At 39.9% G+C, this 19379-nt stretch overlaps 1 protein-coding gene across 1 annotated transcript in view; it reads right to left on the bottom strand.

Moving 5' to 3' along the window:
* Positions 1-312: 312 nt before the first annotated feature.
* Positions 313-19379, bottom strand: part of MTMR9 (myotubularin related protein 9) — a 47428-nt gene continuing 28361 nt past the window's right edge. The window contains exons 6-10 of the mRNA XM_017540462.2: positions 16896-17057; positions 11020-11161; positions 9095-9315; positions 5897-6048; positions 313-2854 (exon numbers count right to left, since the gene is read on the bottom strand). Of these exons, the coding sequence (XP_017395951.1) occupies positions 2691-2854; positions 5897-6048; positions 9095-9315; positions 11020-11161; positions 16896-17057 (841 nt within the window). The 3' untranslated portion in view covers positions 313-2690. The remainder of the gene's footprint in view (positions 2855-5896; positions 6049-9094; positions 9316-11019; positions 11162-16895; positions 17058-19379) is intronic.

The following is a 19379-nucleotide window of genomic DNA, read 5'->3' as shown; positions in this document are numbered from 1 at the left end:
TCGGCTTACTGCAACCTCCGCCTCCTGGGTTCAAGCAATTCTCCTGCCTCAGCCTCCTGAGCAGCTGGGACTACAGGCGCAGGCCACCATGCCCAGCTAATTTTTTTATTTTTAGTAGAGACAGGGTTTCACCATGTTGACCAGGATGGTCTTGATCTCTTCACCTCGTGATCCAACCGCCTTGGCCTCCCAAAGTGCTGGGATTATAGGCGTGAACCACCGCACCCGGCCTGATAATGTACTTATTTTTGACAGAGTTTTTGGCTTTGGGAAAACTCCAATATTTGCATTACCAAATGACACTTCTGAAGATGCACTGACACCAAAGTTTATTTTTACAACCTGTAAACAGACTTGAAGTTTGGACAAACCCTCCTTATAAATTAATACTAAAATGCAAACTTGCCAAAACATTGTAGATTGTTGTCTCAATAAGACAGAGAAGATGAAATGCGAATTCCATGCTATGATTGTACTCTGACTCGCACAGCAAATGTTCATCAGGAAGATGGGTCTAACTTGATGGCACAGAAATCGCTCCATGACCAAGCCTAACACAAACTCCCTTGCAAGTTTCCACCCACGGAAGCCCTATGGACCTATCAATATAAGCAGTGGGAGTCACTTTTGGTTTTTTCTTTAGAGACTGGGTCTCGCTCTGTTGCTCAGGCTGGAGTGCACTGATGTGATCATAGCTCACTTGCAGCCTCAACCTCCTGGGATCAAGGGATCCTTCTGCCTCAGCCTCCCTAGTGGCTGAGACTACAGGCACACACCCAGCTAATGGGAGTCACTTCTAAAGAGAAGTCTCTAGATGGTTTTCCTTACATGCCTGTTAGCTGAGAAGAAAAGGGCTCCTTCATATACAATCTTGAGACAAGAAGAGGAGAAAACAAAAGGGTGAGCTGTATTAACAGATATAGCAAGCAATTTTGAGGGACACAAAAAGTGAGGCTGTTTCCTTTCTTTACAAAACTAAGATGGACATTTCACACAATGCAGAGATATAACAACACCTCTTATGCTCCTTGCCATGGAGTTTTAATGCCTCAAGGTTCATAACTACAGCAAAGAAAGTAAGTCAAGAATAAGCTGAGCTTAAAGAAGGCAGCAGGCAAATTTTCCCAAAGAGACTGTGGACTATGGGCTGCTGTCTAGCCTTTGCTACAAGGCTGAAGCAGTAGAAGAAAGATGAAACTTGGACAACTGGTGATGAAAAGTATTTGCCACTTTCGAAGGCTCTCAATGTAGCCACAGATTTTACTAGTCGGTTTTTTAAAAATTACATTTTTAGCTCAATACACAGCTCTAAAGCAGGGTTCAGTGTGGTGTGTTCTTTACTGAAATGGTTATATACAGATGGTATGAAAATGGTTTTAAAGATTACTCATAGCTATCCTTTTAAAGAAAAACTAGAACTGGTCGTATTTGTTAAAATGAGTAATGTCACCTAACAGAAATGTAGGTGTGAAATACCGAACCACAAATATTTAGAGTTGCAGGCATAAACTAGCAGAACATGGATACAGCCATCACGGTTTCTGTAACACTGAAACACTCAAATCTGTCCTGAAGTTTAAAACACAGAGTTACATCATATTTATAAACACCCCCTTTCACTTAAGCTATATTTGCTTAACACATAATGGACAAATCAACAGAGTCAAAATAAATCTGCAAAAGGCTCAGGTCAAGATGAAAATTTTAACGTTAGTATTAGTAAACTCTTAAAATACTTACAAATTAAAAAAAAACACCACAATAAAACACGCATACATATATAAACCAGTGCAATAAGAACTTTAGACAAGGGCAGTGCATCATCTCTGGTTTAAGAAAACGTATTTGTAGCTTGATTATAACAAATTAACTCTATTCTAGATGATGGTTTAATTTTACAACCAGCATTTGATACACATTGTATATGTATGGTCAAAACCTAAAATAAAAACACTTCAACAGTAACAATTCTCAACCAGTAACAAATTCCTACTTTAATTCTATATTGCACATACATTTAGTGTCTATGTTAAAATAAATTTAACTCTTCTCAATGTAAATATCAGAGGACCATACCTGTTCCGCGTGAAGAAATAATTTACCTTGAACAACAGATTTTCCTTTCTTGACAAACAAGAATGAGAAGAGATTCAGCTTCGTTAGTCCAAAACTATTTTAAAGAAAATGGTTATTTTATGTGGCAAAGAAACTGGAAATGGGATGTTAAACACAACATTCTTGGTTTATCAATCACTACCATTTTGAGAAACATTTCTGTTCTAGGAGGGTTTAAAAGTCTGACCCTTTTTTAAACCACCAAATAGTCCTTAGAGAGATTAACCGTCTCCTTGGCTGCTCTAGAACGCTGTTTAGGGAGAGGACACAGAAAAAAGCTTTGGATAAAATGGCATGAACACAAATGGCATTAAATAGGTCATCTATTTCACGTAAAAATAAAATGACTAGCACCTCCTTCCTGCTCCAAGTGACAGGACCTAACAGGCCACATGAAACATGAGTTATGATAGTTTCATTATTCATACAGTATTGAGAAATCCATTACATTAGAGGGGACCCACGTCTAAAGCCTTTACTTCAAGGCTACCGTGTAAAAGTGAATTGAAGGGCACAAGGAGAGAGAGGTGGACACAGGCCCAGGAAGGTCCTTATGAAGGGTGTGAGGAGACCTTTCAGGGACTCTCTTGCATCCCATCCTCTGTTTCCAGTTCTGCCAACTGCCTTCTAAGGATATTGACTTTTGCTTGTAATTCCTTATTATATTCAATGATGTTAACCATTTCTTCATATGCTTCATCCAAATACTTAGAGCATCTATTCCAACGTAGGAAAATACCTATTGAATCCAGGAATGGAAAACAGAAGGAAGAAAGGTATATACAATGGATTAAAATTATATTTGTGGATGATATAATTTATGTATTATATATCCTTTTATTTTTTTGAGATGGAGTCTTGCTCGTAGCCCAGGCTGGAGTGCAATAGCACAATCTCGGCTCACTGCAACTGCTACCTCCTGGGTTCAAGCAATTCTCCTGCCTCAGCCTTCCAAACAGCTGGGATTACAGACACGTACCATCACACACGACTAATTTTTTACATTTTTAGTAGAGACAGGTTTTCACCATATTGATCAGGCTGGTCTCAAACTCCTGACCTCATGATCTGCCCACCTCGGCCTCCCAAATACATCATTTTGTCTTGTTTCCACAACTCACATTTGTGTCTTATTATATTCTAAAATATACAGGAATCTTGAGGTACTGAAAATAACGCAATTGAACACAATATCTGAAAAGTCACTAGTTGTATGTACATGCTCATTGATTCTTCAGAAATATCCCACAAAATTATCAAGTAGATCCAAATACCATTCTATGATATATTCAGGAAAACAAGTTGATATATCATTTACAATGTCATAAACTTTCCGATTTCCCAATACAAATCATTTATTTTTATAATTATAGAATTTTACTCGGACATGTAAGATCTCTTAAATGTGTGAAACCATTTTCACCAGAGAAGTGACCGCTACAGGCAAGGCGGAAGCACACAAGTTGTTATTTGAAAGCCTAAGCTGTAGCACATGTGCTCACAGGCTCTCTCTCAGTTACTTGAGAGGCAATCTTTCAATACTGCAGCCAACCGCTTCTTTCTCAAATAGTAATAATTATCCTTTTATTATGAACTAGAAGGAAATATTTTTTCCACTCCGTAGCCCTTTGTTAACTGTATCATACCAAAATAAGGCCTTAAGATACTCGAGTAAGGGGGCATGAAAACTTGCCAGGCCATATCGTGTCAGCAGATGGCCAGTGCATGAAGGTTTTATGATGCATTAAAACACTTTCTACAAACCAAACTGCCATGGGTACTAATGAGCCCTTCTATGCAGGTCCGAATGTCAGGCTCTATCAGAAAGGGGGAGCAGAACCACAGCCTAAAGCCTGACCCACCCATGTTGATTTTTCTATTATATGAACCTATTATTCTTCAATCCAGGAACTACTAAATATTAATGGTTAGCTGTGATGTAAATGTAAACAGCAGAGAGACATTTTAAGGCCGAAGAGCAGTCTCATTCAATACGTATGCCTACCGTAGGATTTTACCTAATAGAGAGCTTCTCCCAGTTCTAGGCTGAGGAGCATGAAACCCACACTGAAACTCCGGTGTGGCAGGAATTCATCCACAGAACAACAAGGATTGCATCCCATCATCTGTCTCTAAGCTCCCAAGGAGATTTGTACAAAGCAGTGAAATCCATCAGGCCACCCAGCTGCCAACATGGCTTCTCTCCCAAACAGCTACACTCATCAGTTATTAAACATGACAGTCGCTTTTAGGTACATTGTCCCAGAAGTCTTGAACAGGAAGTACACCTGTAACCTCTCATTTAAGAGCTCACGCGCCCTACACTGTGACTGTGACAACAATCACGAAAGCAAGCAAAGAGAGGTTCTGAGCAGACACTGTCGCTTCACAAAATCAAAGCACTAAAGCTCAAGAACCTCAAGACCATCTAAGGCCATTTCCCCACAACGATAACTAGGGGACGCCTCAACAGATAAGATTAGAAGCATGAACTGAGGTGGAAGGAAGCCACTAATGGCAGATAAGCCAAGAGGAACTAGACGTGACAGCTGACATCCAGAGAAGAGACAGAAACTGTCTCAGACTGGGAAGGCAAAGCAACGTGGGACCTGTTTCCACAAAGGGCAAACAGTTTTCTACACATGAATTGCCTTTGAGAGTGTAACATGATAGAACACAGCATTAACGGTAATTCAGTCTAATTTACCAAAAAGTTACCTTTCTTAGATGCATACGTTATGCTGTTTAACATAAACATCAATAAATATGTGCTTACTATCTTCAAAATAACTTTAAAAAGTTAAATGGTATTTTATAGTCTTTGTTTAATGAACAACTATATAGTTTAGATAGATTCTGGTTATTTTTGTTTTGAGAAAGTCTTGCTGTGTCGCCCAGGCTGGAGTGCAGTGGCACAATCTCTGCTCACTGCAACTTCCACCTACTGGATTCAAGAGATTCTCTTGCCTCAGCCTCCTGAGTAGCTGGAACTACAGGCCTGCACCACCACACCTGGCCAATTTTTGTATTTTTATTAGAGTTGGGGTTTCACCATGTTGGCCAGGCTGGTCTTAAACTCCTGATCTCAGGTGATCCACCCACCTCAGCCTCCCAAAGTGCTGGGATTACAGGCATGAGCCACCACACGTGGCCAGATTTTGGTTATTTTTTTTTATTAACAAGCTTCAATACTTAAAGGGATAAGCTTTAGTAGTTGGAAAAATCAGTGTATATAAGAAACCTACTTTAGAATAGATTTAAACATTAAGCATAGATTACTGTCCCATAAGAACCATGAAATATCTGCATTACTGCACTGATGGTATTTTGTGTCCATTTATACAAACTTCCTGGAATCCCAGCCATGTAACTCTTTAATAGCATTTAATACAAGAACCTGTGCTAATGACTGCTTAATAAATGGGCAGAAACCATCCCTGAGGAGCTTACAATGTATTCATGTCCCAACTACCTACCAACTCTCTTAGGCAAAGAATAATATACTTTCTTATCTAGAAAAAATATCCAACATAAACAGCAATGTAAATAAACAGTGTTAATTTCTCAATGGGAACAGAAAAATAAAGTGTGGCTATATAACTGATTTGAAAGAGAGAACCGTGCCCAGACTGAGAATGACAATTCACATGGGTCAGAGGACCACTCAGACATCTTCATATGGTCCAGCTCACCATCTTCATATGTCACCAACAGCACAAACTCACAGGCAGCTGGGTGCACACCTAACCATTAAGAAGTTTGCAAAGGATGTGTGGTTTACCTTCCCACAGCGGAAGACTCTGCGGAGCAACTGAAGGCCAGATGACGAGGTTGTTGGCTTCAAAGAGGGGATTGGTGTATTTACTCAGCTCACTGGGCTGATTGACCCAGGACCACAAAGACATTGTCTTCTGCTGTAGCTTCAACTTACATCTGATCAAGAAAGAACACTGTTGTTAAAGTAATTAACTTACAACAACCACTAATGAATGCTCCTCTTAATAGGACAATTTCTTCTCAATATGAAAGAAGACAGAAACACAAGACTTTCAGTAGAGAAACAAAATGTTGAAAAATAAACAGGTTTGTCAAAAAGCTTAATTGGCATTAGAACTCAACAGCAACAAACCAAAGAGTATTTTACAGGCTTCCAAGAAGCTGGCAGGATGATAAAAACAGAATCTGGTCACATCACATTTGGCGTTAAAACCTTAACCCAGAGAATGTTACTATACAAAAGTCCTTTGTTGGATTTGGGATTGTATTTTAATTTAAAATCGCTAAGTATGAAAAAACTTTCTAATCCTTTTGTTTGCTTCTGAGAAGCCTACAATATAAACACAAAAATTATGCACATTTTTTTTTACATTTATGTCCTATTTACGGTTTCTGTAAGAAAGGGCTTGCTGTAAGGAAACAACCAGGGTAGCTTACAAATATGAATGCCTGGAAAGACCCGCAGGGCCTTATTTACATTGTTTGATGACTCCATTCTAATTGTTTGTCTGTTCGTTTTGAGACAGAGTCTTGATCTGTCACCAGGCTGGAGTGCAGTGACGCCATCTCAGCTCACTGCAACCTCCGCCTCGCAGGTTCAAGCGATTCTGCCTTGGCCTCCCCAGTAGCTGGGTTTACAGGTGCACGCCACCACGCCCAGCTAATTTTTGTAGTTTTAGTAGACACGGGGTTTTACCACGTTGGCCAGAATGGTCTCAATCTCTCGACTTCATGATCCACCCGCCTCGGCCTCTCAAAGCGCTGGGATTATAGGCATGTGCCACCTCGCCCAGTCACATTCTAATTTTTTAAAATTTTTTAAATTTTAATTTATCCGTAAGTTATTTATTGGGGAACAGGTGGTATTTGGTTACATGAGTAAGTTCTTTAGTGGTGATTTGTGAGATTTTGTTGCACCCATCACCTGAGCAGTATACGCTGCATCCTAATTTGTAGTCTTTTATCCCTCGTCGCCCTCCCCTCTTCCCCTCAAGTCCCCGAAGTCCACTGTATCCTTCTTATGCCCATATTAATATTAAAAATGGAGGTTGAGTCAAATCTCAAACAAACTTAAAATTTTTTAGAGACTTAGCTTTTAGGGAAAATAAATTGTCACAGAAGAAAAATCAATGTGACTCTTGATATAAATACATATTTAATCTATATCCACATACAATGAGAAGGCTTCATAATAATTCTAAAACTCTGTAACACTCTTTATCAAGTAATAAACTGTTAGAGAAAGACACTCGACTGACATGTTTTAGAAAAAAATACATTTTAACAAAGATTGAAAGATAGTCACCTTACATCACCCTAAAAGACAGTACATTCAATTCTCATAAGAATCCGTTTAAGCTGAAATTTTATTATAAAATCAGTTTGGTCTCTGAAACCACCTGATTATTCATGAGCTACATGTGACTTAGTTAGTGTATTCCTTTTACTCTAGCAGTAAAAATCATCCACATAATCACAGAGCCTACGTGGCACTGGGCTTTAACTGCTGGGGAAGCATGTCCATGCCATGTTCCCAGGAGCCAGGGACGGCAAGGACAGGGTATTACCGCACCCACTGCCTCCAGCCCTGTGCCCCTGCCCATGGCCAGCCAACCACTGAACTTGTTCTGACTGAGCCTGACACCACTTCAGAATCCTCCTCAATCAGCATTACTGGCAGCCTCTACCAACTAGGAAGCAGAATGGGAATCTATTTGTGATCCCTTTCTTGAAAGCTAGTCCTGAAGATATTAACACCAAAAAAGAAATTCATAGTCAGACACATTTCTTAAATGTTGAATTAAAGTTATAGACACTGGTTTACTGAAGGGTGTCTTAAAGCTTTTGATGACTATGTTTGTGACCCTCTAAGACGGTAAGATATTATGCCACGTTCACCAAACTTCCTTGGCTATAGAAACTGCCAATCCCTCCGCCTGTCCCTCCCTGCCAGAGTACAGTCCAGGGCTAAACAGCACATGCTCTAGAAAACAGTGGCTGCTAGCCATGAGACAAGGAAGCCTGATGATTGTACCCACAGAGACTACAGGGCAAGCTCCCTGAAAGATCATTCTGATGCAAATCTTCTAAATGAACCCATACACTTGACGGTGCCTGGCTGTGAGGTGAGCTTGTCACTCTGGGCCTGAGGACAGTTTCTAGGTGTAACAAAATCTAGAGCAGGAGGAGGAAGACCTGTAATCTAAGCCAGGGATCTCCAAACCCCACGCCATGGACCAGTAAGGGTCTGTGCCTGTTAGGAACCAGCCACAAAGCAGGAGGTGAGCAGCAAGTGAGCGAGCATTACCACCTCCTGTCAGATCAGCAGCCGCGTTAATTCTCGCAGGAACACAAACCCTACTGTGAACTGCACATGCGAGGAATCCAGGGTGCACTTTTATGAGAATCTAAGAGAGAATTATGAGAATTCTCCTTATGAGAATCTAATGCCTGATGATCTGAGCTGGATCAGATCCCCAAACCATTACCAGTCCCCTACCAACCCAATCCATGGAAAAGCTGTCATCCACGAAACTGGTCCCTGGTGCCAAAACGGCTGGGGGCCGCTGCTCCAGGCCATACTTTTGATGACCAACTGGCTGTATGTCCTGGGAAAAGTCATTTAACTTCTCTGGATCTTACTTTCTTAATAAAATTAGAGGGAAGAGCTGAATTGTAAATTAAGACTTCTTCCATGTGTAAGATACTATGATCCTATGTAAAGAAATTAACATTTAAGATGGTTGCCCCATTTAATTCATGTATGGACTAATTTTAATGTAACAGGAAAGTCTAGGACATACTCTCACCTAGCATGAAATTGTCTCATAATAAGAATATACTTCAGGTCATTTAACTTATAATTAACTGTAGCCTCCACCTTCTTATAAATAATTTTAATAGAGAGCCAAATCGTGGTCTCCTTTAGGAAGTAGCCAAAACAGCGGAATCGGAAAGGTCCCCCTGTGAGCAGTGTACCCACCTTTCACTCTCGCTGTTGCCCAGAAATGTTCCAAATTGTGAGGCATAAGCATGCTCAAAGAGCATGATGAGGAAATTCTCATTAAATTCAAAAGAACAGGGAAACTGACGAAGGATCTGCCACACGCAGTCCAAGAAGAGAAGAAATACAGGAGCCTCCCACTTCTGCTTGGTGTTACAGTAGGCTGACTGTGCACAGCGCTGCTGGAACGGGTGACCAGCCTAGGGGGAAGATGGAGGCATGACAGTCAAATCCTGGTGAGATCACATGGCAGCGCATTCTACCGACGACACCACACACAATCACAGTAGCGACACCACTACACACAATCACACAACCAACACCACTACACACAATCACAGTGACAATCCCAGTTATTAGGGTAGCTGTTGTACAGATTAATGATTTCTTGGTATAAAATAGACAATTTCAACAACTAAGGAAAAAGACACTTCCAAATCCCTAATGAGGCTCTGCAGCTAAAGCATGACCATAGGAACTGCAATTGCCCTTAGAATATCCTACGGAAGAACAATGAACTTGTCATAATAAACTTACAAAATAAATCTTTCTAGGTCTGCAGAATTTGAAGTAAAGTCAAAGAACATAAGCTCTCAGTGCAAACAAAGAAGAATCATCACCTTCTGTCGAACACTGTAGATTGTGTTATACACAAGCCTCCTCTAAGTAGAGACAGATTTGGAACTCTGATCAACCTTATAACATCAGCTCTGATAGTAAGTCTCTAATTACATATGAAAAGTTATTGCGTTGAAAGATGTTTATGAACACTTTTCTACTGGAGATAAAGTTATCTTTAATTACCCTCTTCTTCCAAAAAGAACGGCAAGAGTCTGCCATCTACTGACCAAAGTAAAGCTTCATTTGACTCCTGTTAAGAACCCAAGTACTGATCTTAACCCAAATCATATACTCTGCTAGGAATTTCACAGATCTGCTTTGTCTCTGGGTCCTTCTACTACTGTATGTGACAAAGGTAATGCCTTAGAAATTTTACAGTGGCTCACAGAATTTTGATATCCATTAAAATAACATATAACTAAGTCAGTCATTTATTTGTCTATTATGCCTCATGAGGAATATAGCTCAACAGACTTTCACCAAATACAAAGCATAAACTTAGGATAGTCTGATTTAAATAGAGGTAAGGTCAGTTGTCAGGCAGAGTGGACATGGTGTATGTAACAGCATGAGGACATAATAAATATGAATTGTAACCAGAGGGGCCAGAAATTCTTTCTGCCAGAAACACGTCTGCTTTCAAGATATCTAAGCATTTGTTTTCAAACACAATTATTTACCAGGTTACACAGTAAAACTATATTCATAAGTAATCTCTGATTTGGAGGATATTAATCCCTGTTATGAGTAAGACCTTTATTTCGGGTAGTCATCCAACATTACATGATTCAGTTTTACCTGCGAAGGAAACTAAGGTTTCAGACTTCGTGAAAATAGGGGCATGAAGCTGATCTCAGAAGCAGAGACGTTTCACCTGGTTAGGCATGAGGGCAGGGTGGAGCATGGGAAAAGGCAGAAAGGGCTAAAGTGCTTTCCCCCCAACTACAGGCCCCACTCCTCCTTCCCCGACTGCTTATGTCTTTGATCTGTCGAGACCCAGCTTCTGGGAGACCGTACTATCTTCCATTTCATTCTTTGTATTTCTCCTGTATGTGACAAAGCACAGCCAACCAGAGTGTGCCAAAGGAAGGAAGTGTCAAGTAAGGAATACAGGCAAAGAGAGATCCAGAAATGAAGAGAAGATACATTAAGCAGCCTGCAGAAAATTAAACACACAATTTAGAAATTTTAATCAAAATTTCACACATTATGTCAGCTACCACACAAACCAGGCTCACAGCATCAGTTAGCAGTTCCTCTGGGAATCAAACGGCTCTCCTCACCTGCAGCCACTCTCTCTCAATCAGGGCTTCAAAACCACGAATGGTCCTGCTTCTTGGCTCCAAGATGATCTGGGCCAGGGAGGTCACCTGGAGTGTGGAATCAGTTCCTTCTGTCCCGTGAATCAATACTGATGCTCCTTCCCTGAAAGGAAAGTCAGGGAGGAGGACAAATGGAAAATGCCTGACATAGTCAATGAACTATGTTAATAATGAACGCTTATTGAGTATAAGATTTTAGTCTATTCAGTTTATTGAGTGCAACATTCTGCTCTGACTGGTAGGGTTTAGAATCTAAATGAGGCATATGATAGATAAGAGTTTCTCTTGGGAAAAAAATACGACTATAATGAATCCCAAATTTCACATGGCCAGACCTCTTTAAATTGTAACAAATTTCACAGAACTTTTTAGCTGAATTTTTCTTTCCCTATACAAAACCAAAAAGCAGCCCTTATCACAGAAGGCATTTATGCTTTCTGTTTTAATTGCTGGTTAAAGCCTTTTCTCACCAAACCTATAAACATACATTCAAATGAGTTTTCTGACTTCGACTCTACCTTTCCACCATCAGCTGACTATAAGAACACCTTCATAAACTGTAATGGATCTGGAAAACAAGACGTAGACCACACTTTCACGCGACAACAGGAAAAAAGCAAACACAAAACTGTCAATCCAGAAAGTCAGTGGTAAATACATCACTGCATCATGTGACTCATGAGTGTTTGGGACCCCGTTATTCTAAAGAGAATGAAAGAAAACACCAAAACCCAATTTACTGCATCTTCTCCCCTCTCCTTCTTCCACCCTTTCCGTTGAAACAATAAAGGAAATTTTAAAAAAAAAAAAAAAAAAACACACACACACACACCTTCACACAAGAGCTTCAGGTATGGCTAATGCTGTCAGTTTTTTTCCCATGTACGTATATACTACATAGAGCTTTCGTAAGAGGCAGTTTCCTCTATCCTCACTCTTATTCTACATGCGTGCCCTCCCACGTTTGTACATCATCTTCAGAGCTGGGATATGAACAGTGGCAGGCACAGCTCGTTCACAGAGCTTCCCTCCGCGGCTCTTCAGACGCTGCATTTTCCACACACGGAAGGTGTGCAGCCATCCTGTGTCGGGCAAGTATGCTGGCACCCTTTTTCCAACAGCATGTTTTACTTTGTGTCTCTGCCTCATTTTGGTAATTCTCACAATATTTTCAAAGTTTTCATTATTACTACCACTGTTATCGTGATGTGTGATCAGTAATCTCTAATATTACTACTGCAATTTTGGGGGGGCATCACGAACCACGTTCATATAAGAAAGTGAACTGAATTGATAAATGCTGTGTGTGTGCTCACTGCTCCACTAACCAGCTGTACCTCTGACTCTCTTTTCAGGGAGACTCTATTTCCTGGGTCACAACAAGATTGAAATTAGGCAGGCCAATTAATAACCCTGCAATGGCCTCTAAGTGTTCAAATGAAAGGAAGAGCAGGATGGCTCATTTTAGATCAAAAGCTAGAAATGATTAAGCTTAGTGAGGAAGGCATGTTGAAAGCTGAGACAGGCCAAAACCTGGGCTTCCTACACCAGTTAACCAAGTTCCGAATGCAAAGACAAAGTTCTTGATGCAAATTAAAAGTGGTTCTCCAGCAAACACATAAATGATACGGTGACACAGCGTTACTGCTCACATGGAGAAAGTCTGAATGGTCTGGATAGAAGATCAAATCAGCTGCAATATTACCTTAAGCCAAAGCCTAATTGAGAGCAAGTCCTTCATTCTCTTCCATTCTATAAAGTTCTGTGAAGGCTGAGAGAAGTGAGGACGCTGTAGAAGAAAAGTTGGAAACTAGCAGAGGCTGATTCATGAGGTTTAAGGAAAGAAGCTATCTCTCTATAACATCCAAGTGCAAGGAGAAGCAGCAAGTGCTGCACGCATCAGCTGTAGAGTTACCCAGAAGATCTAGCAAAGACCACTGATAAACGCAGCTGCACTAAACAACTGACTTTCAATGTAGATGAATGGCCTTATATTGAAAAAAGATGTCATCTAGAACTTTCATAGCTACAAAGAAGCAATTAGTGCCTGGTTTCAAAGGACAGGCTAACTCTCTTCTTAGGGGGAAAATGCAGCTGGTGACTTCAAGCTGAGGCCAGTGATCCTTTGGAATTTTGAAAATCCTAGAGCCCTTAAGAATTATTATATGTACTCTGTCTGTGCTGTATAAATGGAAAAATGAAGGCTGGATGACAGTACGTCTGTTTACAGCATAGTTTACTGAAAGTTTAAGTCCACTGTTGAGACCTACTGCTGAGAAGAAAAGATTCCTTTCAAAACATTACTGCTCACTGACAATGCACCTGGTCACTTAAGAGCTCTGATGGAGAGGTACAAGGAGATGAATGTTGTTTTTGTGCCTGCTAAAACAACACCTATTCTGCAGGCCATGGATCAAAGAGTAATTTCAATTTTCAAGTTTTACTTAAAAATATATATTTCATAAGGCCATAGCTGCCTTAGCTAGCGATTCCTGTCATGGTTCTGGACAAAATAAATTGAAAACCTTCTGTAAAGAATTCACCTTTCTAGATGCCATTAAAAACATTTGTGATTCACGGGAGGAAGTAAAAACATCAACATTAACAGGATTTTGGAAGAAGTTGATTCTGGACCTCATGATGCTTTGAGGGTTATAAGACTTTACTGGAGAAGTCACTGCAGACGTTATGGAAATAGCAAAAGAACTAGAATTAGAAGTGGAACATGAAGGTGGAGAATGGTGGTTCATGCCTGTAACCCCAGCACTTAGGGAGGACAAGGCAGGAGGACTGCTTGAAACCAGGAGTTTGAGGTTACAATGAGCTGTGATTGTGCCAGTCCCAACAAGACAAAAAAAAAAAGGGAAGGGGACGGTTTCTTAAAAAAAAAAAAAAAAAAAAGACTGGATGCAGTGGGTCACAACTGTAATTTCAGTACTCTGGAAGGCTGAGGCAGGAGGACTTTGAGCTCAGGAGTTTGAGACCAGCCTGGGCAACAAAGAGAGACCTCATCTCTATTAAAAATTGAAAAAAAAATTAGCTGAGCATGGTGGTGTGCACCTGTAGTCCTGGCTACTTGGAAGGCTGAGGTGGGAGAATCATTTGAGCCCAGGAGTTCTAGGCTGCAGTGAGCTGTGATCCTGCCACTACACTCTAGCCTGGGCAACAAAGCAAGACCCTGTCTCCTAAATAGAAGTCTGAAGATTTCACTGAATTGCTGCAATTTCATAATAAAACTTGCATGAATAAGGAGTTGCTTCTTATGAATGAACAGGGAAAGTAGTATCCTGAGATGAAATCTACTCCTGGTGAAGATGCTATGAATATTGTTGAAATGACCAAAAAAAAAAAAAAAGACTTAGAACACTACATCAAGTTAGCTGATAAAGCAGTGGCAGAGTTTGAGAGGACTGACTCTAATTTTGCAAGTTCTACTGTGGGAGAAATGCTATCAAATAGTATCACATGTGACAGAGAAATCTTTCATGAAAGGAAGAGTCAACTCATGTGGCCATCTTCACTGCTGTCTTATTTAAGAAATTGCCACAGCAATCCAAACCTTCAGTAACCACCACCCTGATCAGTCAGCAGCCATCAATGGGGAGGCAAGACCCTCTACCAGGGTCGATAATCTCAAATACCAATAAAATTTTATTTATTCATTCATTCATTTATTGAGACAGAGTCTTGCTCTGTCGCCCAGACTGGAGTGCAGTGGTATGATCTCAGCTCACTGCAACCTCTACCTCCTGGGTTCAAACAATTCTACCTCAGCCTCTCAAGTAGCTGGGACTACAGACGCATGCCACCATGCCTGGATAATTTTTGTATTTTTAGTAGAGACAGGTTTTCACCACATTGGCCAGACTAGTCTTGAACACCTGACCTCAGGTGATCCACCCCCCTGGTCTCCCAAAGTGCTGGGACTATAGGCATGAGCCACTGCGCCCAGCCTAAAGTATTTTTAAATTAAGGTATATACATTCCTTTTTTAGGCATGATACTGTTACATAATTAACAGACTGCATTATAGTGTAAAAATAACTTTATATGCACTAGAAAACCAAAAACTGTTAATTAATGTGACTCGCTTTATTGCGTTATTTGCTTTACTGTGGTTTTCTGGAGCCAAACTGGCAACATCTCCAAGCTATGCCTGTGTATAATATTCTATTCAGTGATGAGCTGCAGTTTACTTAATCCTATAGCTGGACATTTGGGTTACGCCTATTTTTACTACACTGCAGATGATGTACTTAGCTTCTGTAGATGTTGTCTTCTGCTGAACTATTTGGGGGTTTCGAATTTAAAAGTTAACGGATTCCTCGAAGTCACTTATGGTTAGGTTAACCCCATTCTCTGGATAAAATCTAATGACTAGGCTGAAAGGGATGAGCATGTACTCTAAGTCTTCTGTATATATTGCAGATGTACCTTAATTATGTTGAGATATTCTAAATTTAATTCAATTCACTTAAAGTCTATTTTTATGCTTTCAGTAATTATATATAAGTGCAAATTTTTATGGAGGTATAAATAATAGGCTAATATATATCAGAAAAAGAAACCCAAACATGGCAAAATAAACCAAAATCCTGAACCTTCCCAAGAGTCTGGAAGTCTCTGCATTTAAGGTGACCAGCTCAAACTAAATGAAGGTGGAGATCATGAGAACTGTTCTGCACTCTGCACTGTGGGATGTCTTCGTCTGTATCATCTTGTTATTAGAGTTGAAAACTGAGACAATGTGGTGGTAACTGTTTATTGCAATTCCTGTTTCATAAGAAAACAAAAGCCTCCATACTTTCAATGTAAGGAGAAATCTGGTAAACTTAGGTTAAAAAGAAAGAAAACCCTCAGTATTAACAGTATCATTATGCATTTGTTATTTCTCTGTCATAGAACCTTGGTCTTTAATTCCCGCATTTTATTAGCTAAATGGGCTTACCTAACGCCTAAAACAAAAAGAACAGGGATAGCCTGGCAATCTTGACCCCAAGAGACTCTACCTGTTCACAGTTCTGTCACTAACTTACGACATGATTTTGGCAACCCATTCTATGAATTTCTCTCCGTCCATAACAAATTACGTATATATTTCCCTCATACAGAAGCATCAAGAAAACAAAATCTCAAAGAAAAGTGCCATCTAGCCATGTGGTGATAACATTATACCTACCTACTGTTTCAGTGGAATCCCCTTCTTAAAAAGGGCATTCTAAGCTTCTGCAAGAATTTATGCCAATCCTTCTGCCTCTGTTCAAGTCTTCTGCCACAAGGCTCAAGGATTAGCAACCTTTAACTGAGTGAATAAACTAAAATCACTTCGTATACTCAACATCACTACCATTAAGTTTTCTCAACTTGAGATCCAGATGTAATGGCACATATCAAGGAGTTTGAAATAAGATATCCCAGAGGTTAGAAAGGATCATTTTACTGTGTAACAAAATTTTATGTTTTCTTTCACTGATATTTCAAAAGTAAGGAGGTAAGTTTGTTTCTTTAAAAAAATTTCCTTTCATTCTTTTTCATAGTTTAAGAAAAAATTGGCTAATTCATGATTTAAGGATGTGATAGAAAAAAAGGAGGTCCATTAGTACTTAAAAATGTGTGTCACAGAAGACATGTACATGTACATGGTTCACATTCATCAAACAAACATTATCTATTAAATGCCAGACGCTAGGCATGCACCTCATCAATAATGGGATGCTGCTGACTAGCCTACACAGTAATTTATTGCAGACTTTCACATAATTTATAAATGTGTCTGGATAAACACAAAGTCTACTTATCAGCGCATGTCCGCTCAGGAACGCTGAAATGCACTTTACCTGTCGATGCACTGAGCCGCGAGGCAGGCAGTTGTCAGAATCTCTTTGATGTGAGTCAGCCAGTTAGAGGCCTCCAATTTACTGAGCCATCGGTCCATGTTATGTGTTTGGTCATTACAAGCTTCCACAAGTTTGATTAAGCTTTCCTGAAGAATGTGATACCTTTTAAAAATAAGAAAGTAAAAAATAAAAAACCCAGAAAACAGAAAGATAAAGAAACCAAAGATTCAGCCTCCAACATATTCAAGAGCAAAAGTAGTTCAAAATACTATAAAAATATTAACACTGCTATACAGTAATTTGAGGATTAAAGGTTGAAAAACTAATATTCACACAGTGTTGTAAAGCTTAAAATGCCTGCCATGGTAACCTATTCCTCATCTAAACAGATGAAACCCAGTTCACATAGGTGAATTATTTGGCTAGAGGAGAGGCCAGAACCCCACATTTCGTGACAGGTCAGGAGACACAGTGCCACTGACATTTGCAATCCTGTTCCCACCAATCTAACACTAGAGACCCTGTGCCATCAGCAGTCTTACCCAGCCCACCTCAGATCCCACTGTTTCCTAGCTACAGCTCCCATTCACCCCCTAGAGGCACTTACAAATGACTCTTTTACAGTGCAAACAAGAAACTACAGGTGGAGGAAACTGTGCGAAAATAGGTCCATATGGGGAGAAATTAAATCTCTAAAGTCCTTGACTTAGGAAAATACAAGCATATGTAGCAAATCTGTTCAGTGTGGCAACCGCTGATCCACATGCACAGGAGCTGGCCTTGTGTTGATGAGACCACAGGGCTGGCTTAGAGAAAGAATGCTGGTGACAGGGACTCCTGCAGGCCTCCAAGAGCACAGCTTCCACTTATCAAACACAAGGGCTGGCTGTTCCAAAAAGAAAGATAAAACTGACAAACCTTTAGCTAAAGGTTCTTTCACTAAAAAAAGAGAGAGAAACAACACAAATACATACAATCAGAAATGAAAGATGAGATATTACAGGTGATATCATAGAAATACAGGGATCATAAAAGACTACTGTAAACAATTACACATCAACAAATTGACTGAACAATCTAGAAGAAATGGATACATTCCTGGAAGCATACAACCTACCAAGACTGAGTCATGAAGAAAGAAAATCTGAACAGACCGATAATGAGTAAGGAAACTGAAAAAAAAAATCTCTCATCAAAGTAAAGCCCAGGTCCTGATGGCCTCACAGGCTACCTGATTTTAAAGTATGCTACAAAGCTACAGTAATCAAAACAGTTTGGTACTGGCATAAAAACAGACACATCAACCAATGGAATAGCATATAGAGCCCAGAGATAAATCCATGCATCTATGGTTAGTTGATGTTTGAAAAAGGTGCCAAGAACTTACAATGGCAAAAGGAGTCTCTTCCGTGAGTGGTGGTGGGAAAACTGGGTATGCGCATGCACAACAAACTAGACCCTTACCTCACATCATACTCAAAAACCAACTCAAAGTAGATTAAAGACTTACACATAAGACCTGAAATTAAAACCATTAGCAGAAAACACAAGGAAAAAGCTTCTTGACATTGGTGTGGGCACAGATTTTTTTGGATATGACCTCTAAAGCACAGACAACAAAAGCAAAAATTGACAAATGAGACTGCATCAAACTAAAAAGTTTTTGCACAGCAAAACAATCAACAGAGTAAAGAGACAACCTATGGAATGGGAGAAAACACTTGGAAACAATACACTGGATAAGGGGTTAATATCTAAGATATGTAAAAAACTTAATAGCAAAAAAACAAATAACCTGATTAAAGAACGGGCAAGACCTGAATAGACATTTCTCTAAAGAAGACATACAAATGGCCAATAGGTATTTGAAAAAAAAAAAAATGCTCTGCATCATTTATCATCAGAGGAATGAAATTCAAAACCACAATGAGGCATCACCCCACACCTGTTAGAATGGCTATTACTAAAAAGACAAGATCAACAAGCGGTGTTGAGAATATGGACAAAAGGGAACCACTGTACAATGCTGGTGGGAATGCAAATTAGTATGGAGGTTCCTCAAAAAATTAAAGATGAAAATGTGGTAAGATCCAGTAATCCCACTGCTGGGTAAATATTTTGAATATTCAAAATGAAATCAGGATCTCAAAGAGGTATCCACACTCCCATGTTCACTGCAGCAGTATTTATAATAGCCAAGATACAGATTCAACCTAAGTGCCCATCAGTGGATGAATGGATTAAGAAAATGTGGTATGATACACAATAAAATACAATTCAGCCTTAAAAAAGAGGCGCTGGGGGCCGGGCACGGTGGCTCAAGCCTGTAATCCCAGCACTTTGGGAGGCCGAGGCGGGTGGATCACAAGGTCAAGAGATCGAGACCATCCTGGTCAACACGGTGAAACCCCATCTCTACTGAAAATACAAAAAATTAGCCGGGCATGGTGGTGCGTGCCTGTAATCCCAGCTACTCAGGAGGCT

The sequence above is a fragment of the Cebus imitator genome, unplaced genomic scaffold (genome assembly GCF_001604975.1).
Source record: "Cebus imitator isolate Cc_AM_T3 unplaced genomic scaffold, Cebus_imitator-1.0 Scaffold125, whole genome shotgun sequence".
In the NCBI taxonomy this organism is placed as follows: Eukaryota; Metazoa; Chordata; class Mammalia; order Primates; family Cebidae; genus Cebus; species Cebus imitator.
This window is presented reverse-complemented; position numbering and strand designations above follow the sequence as displayed.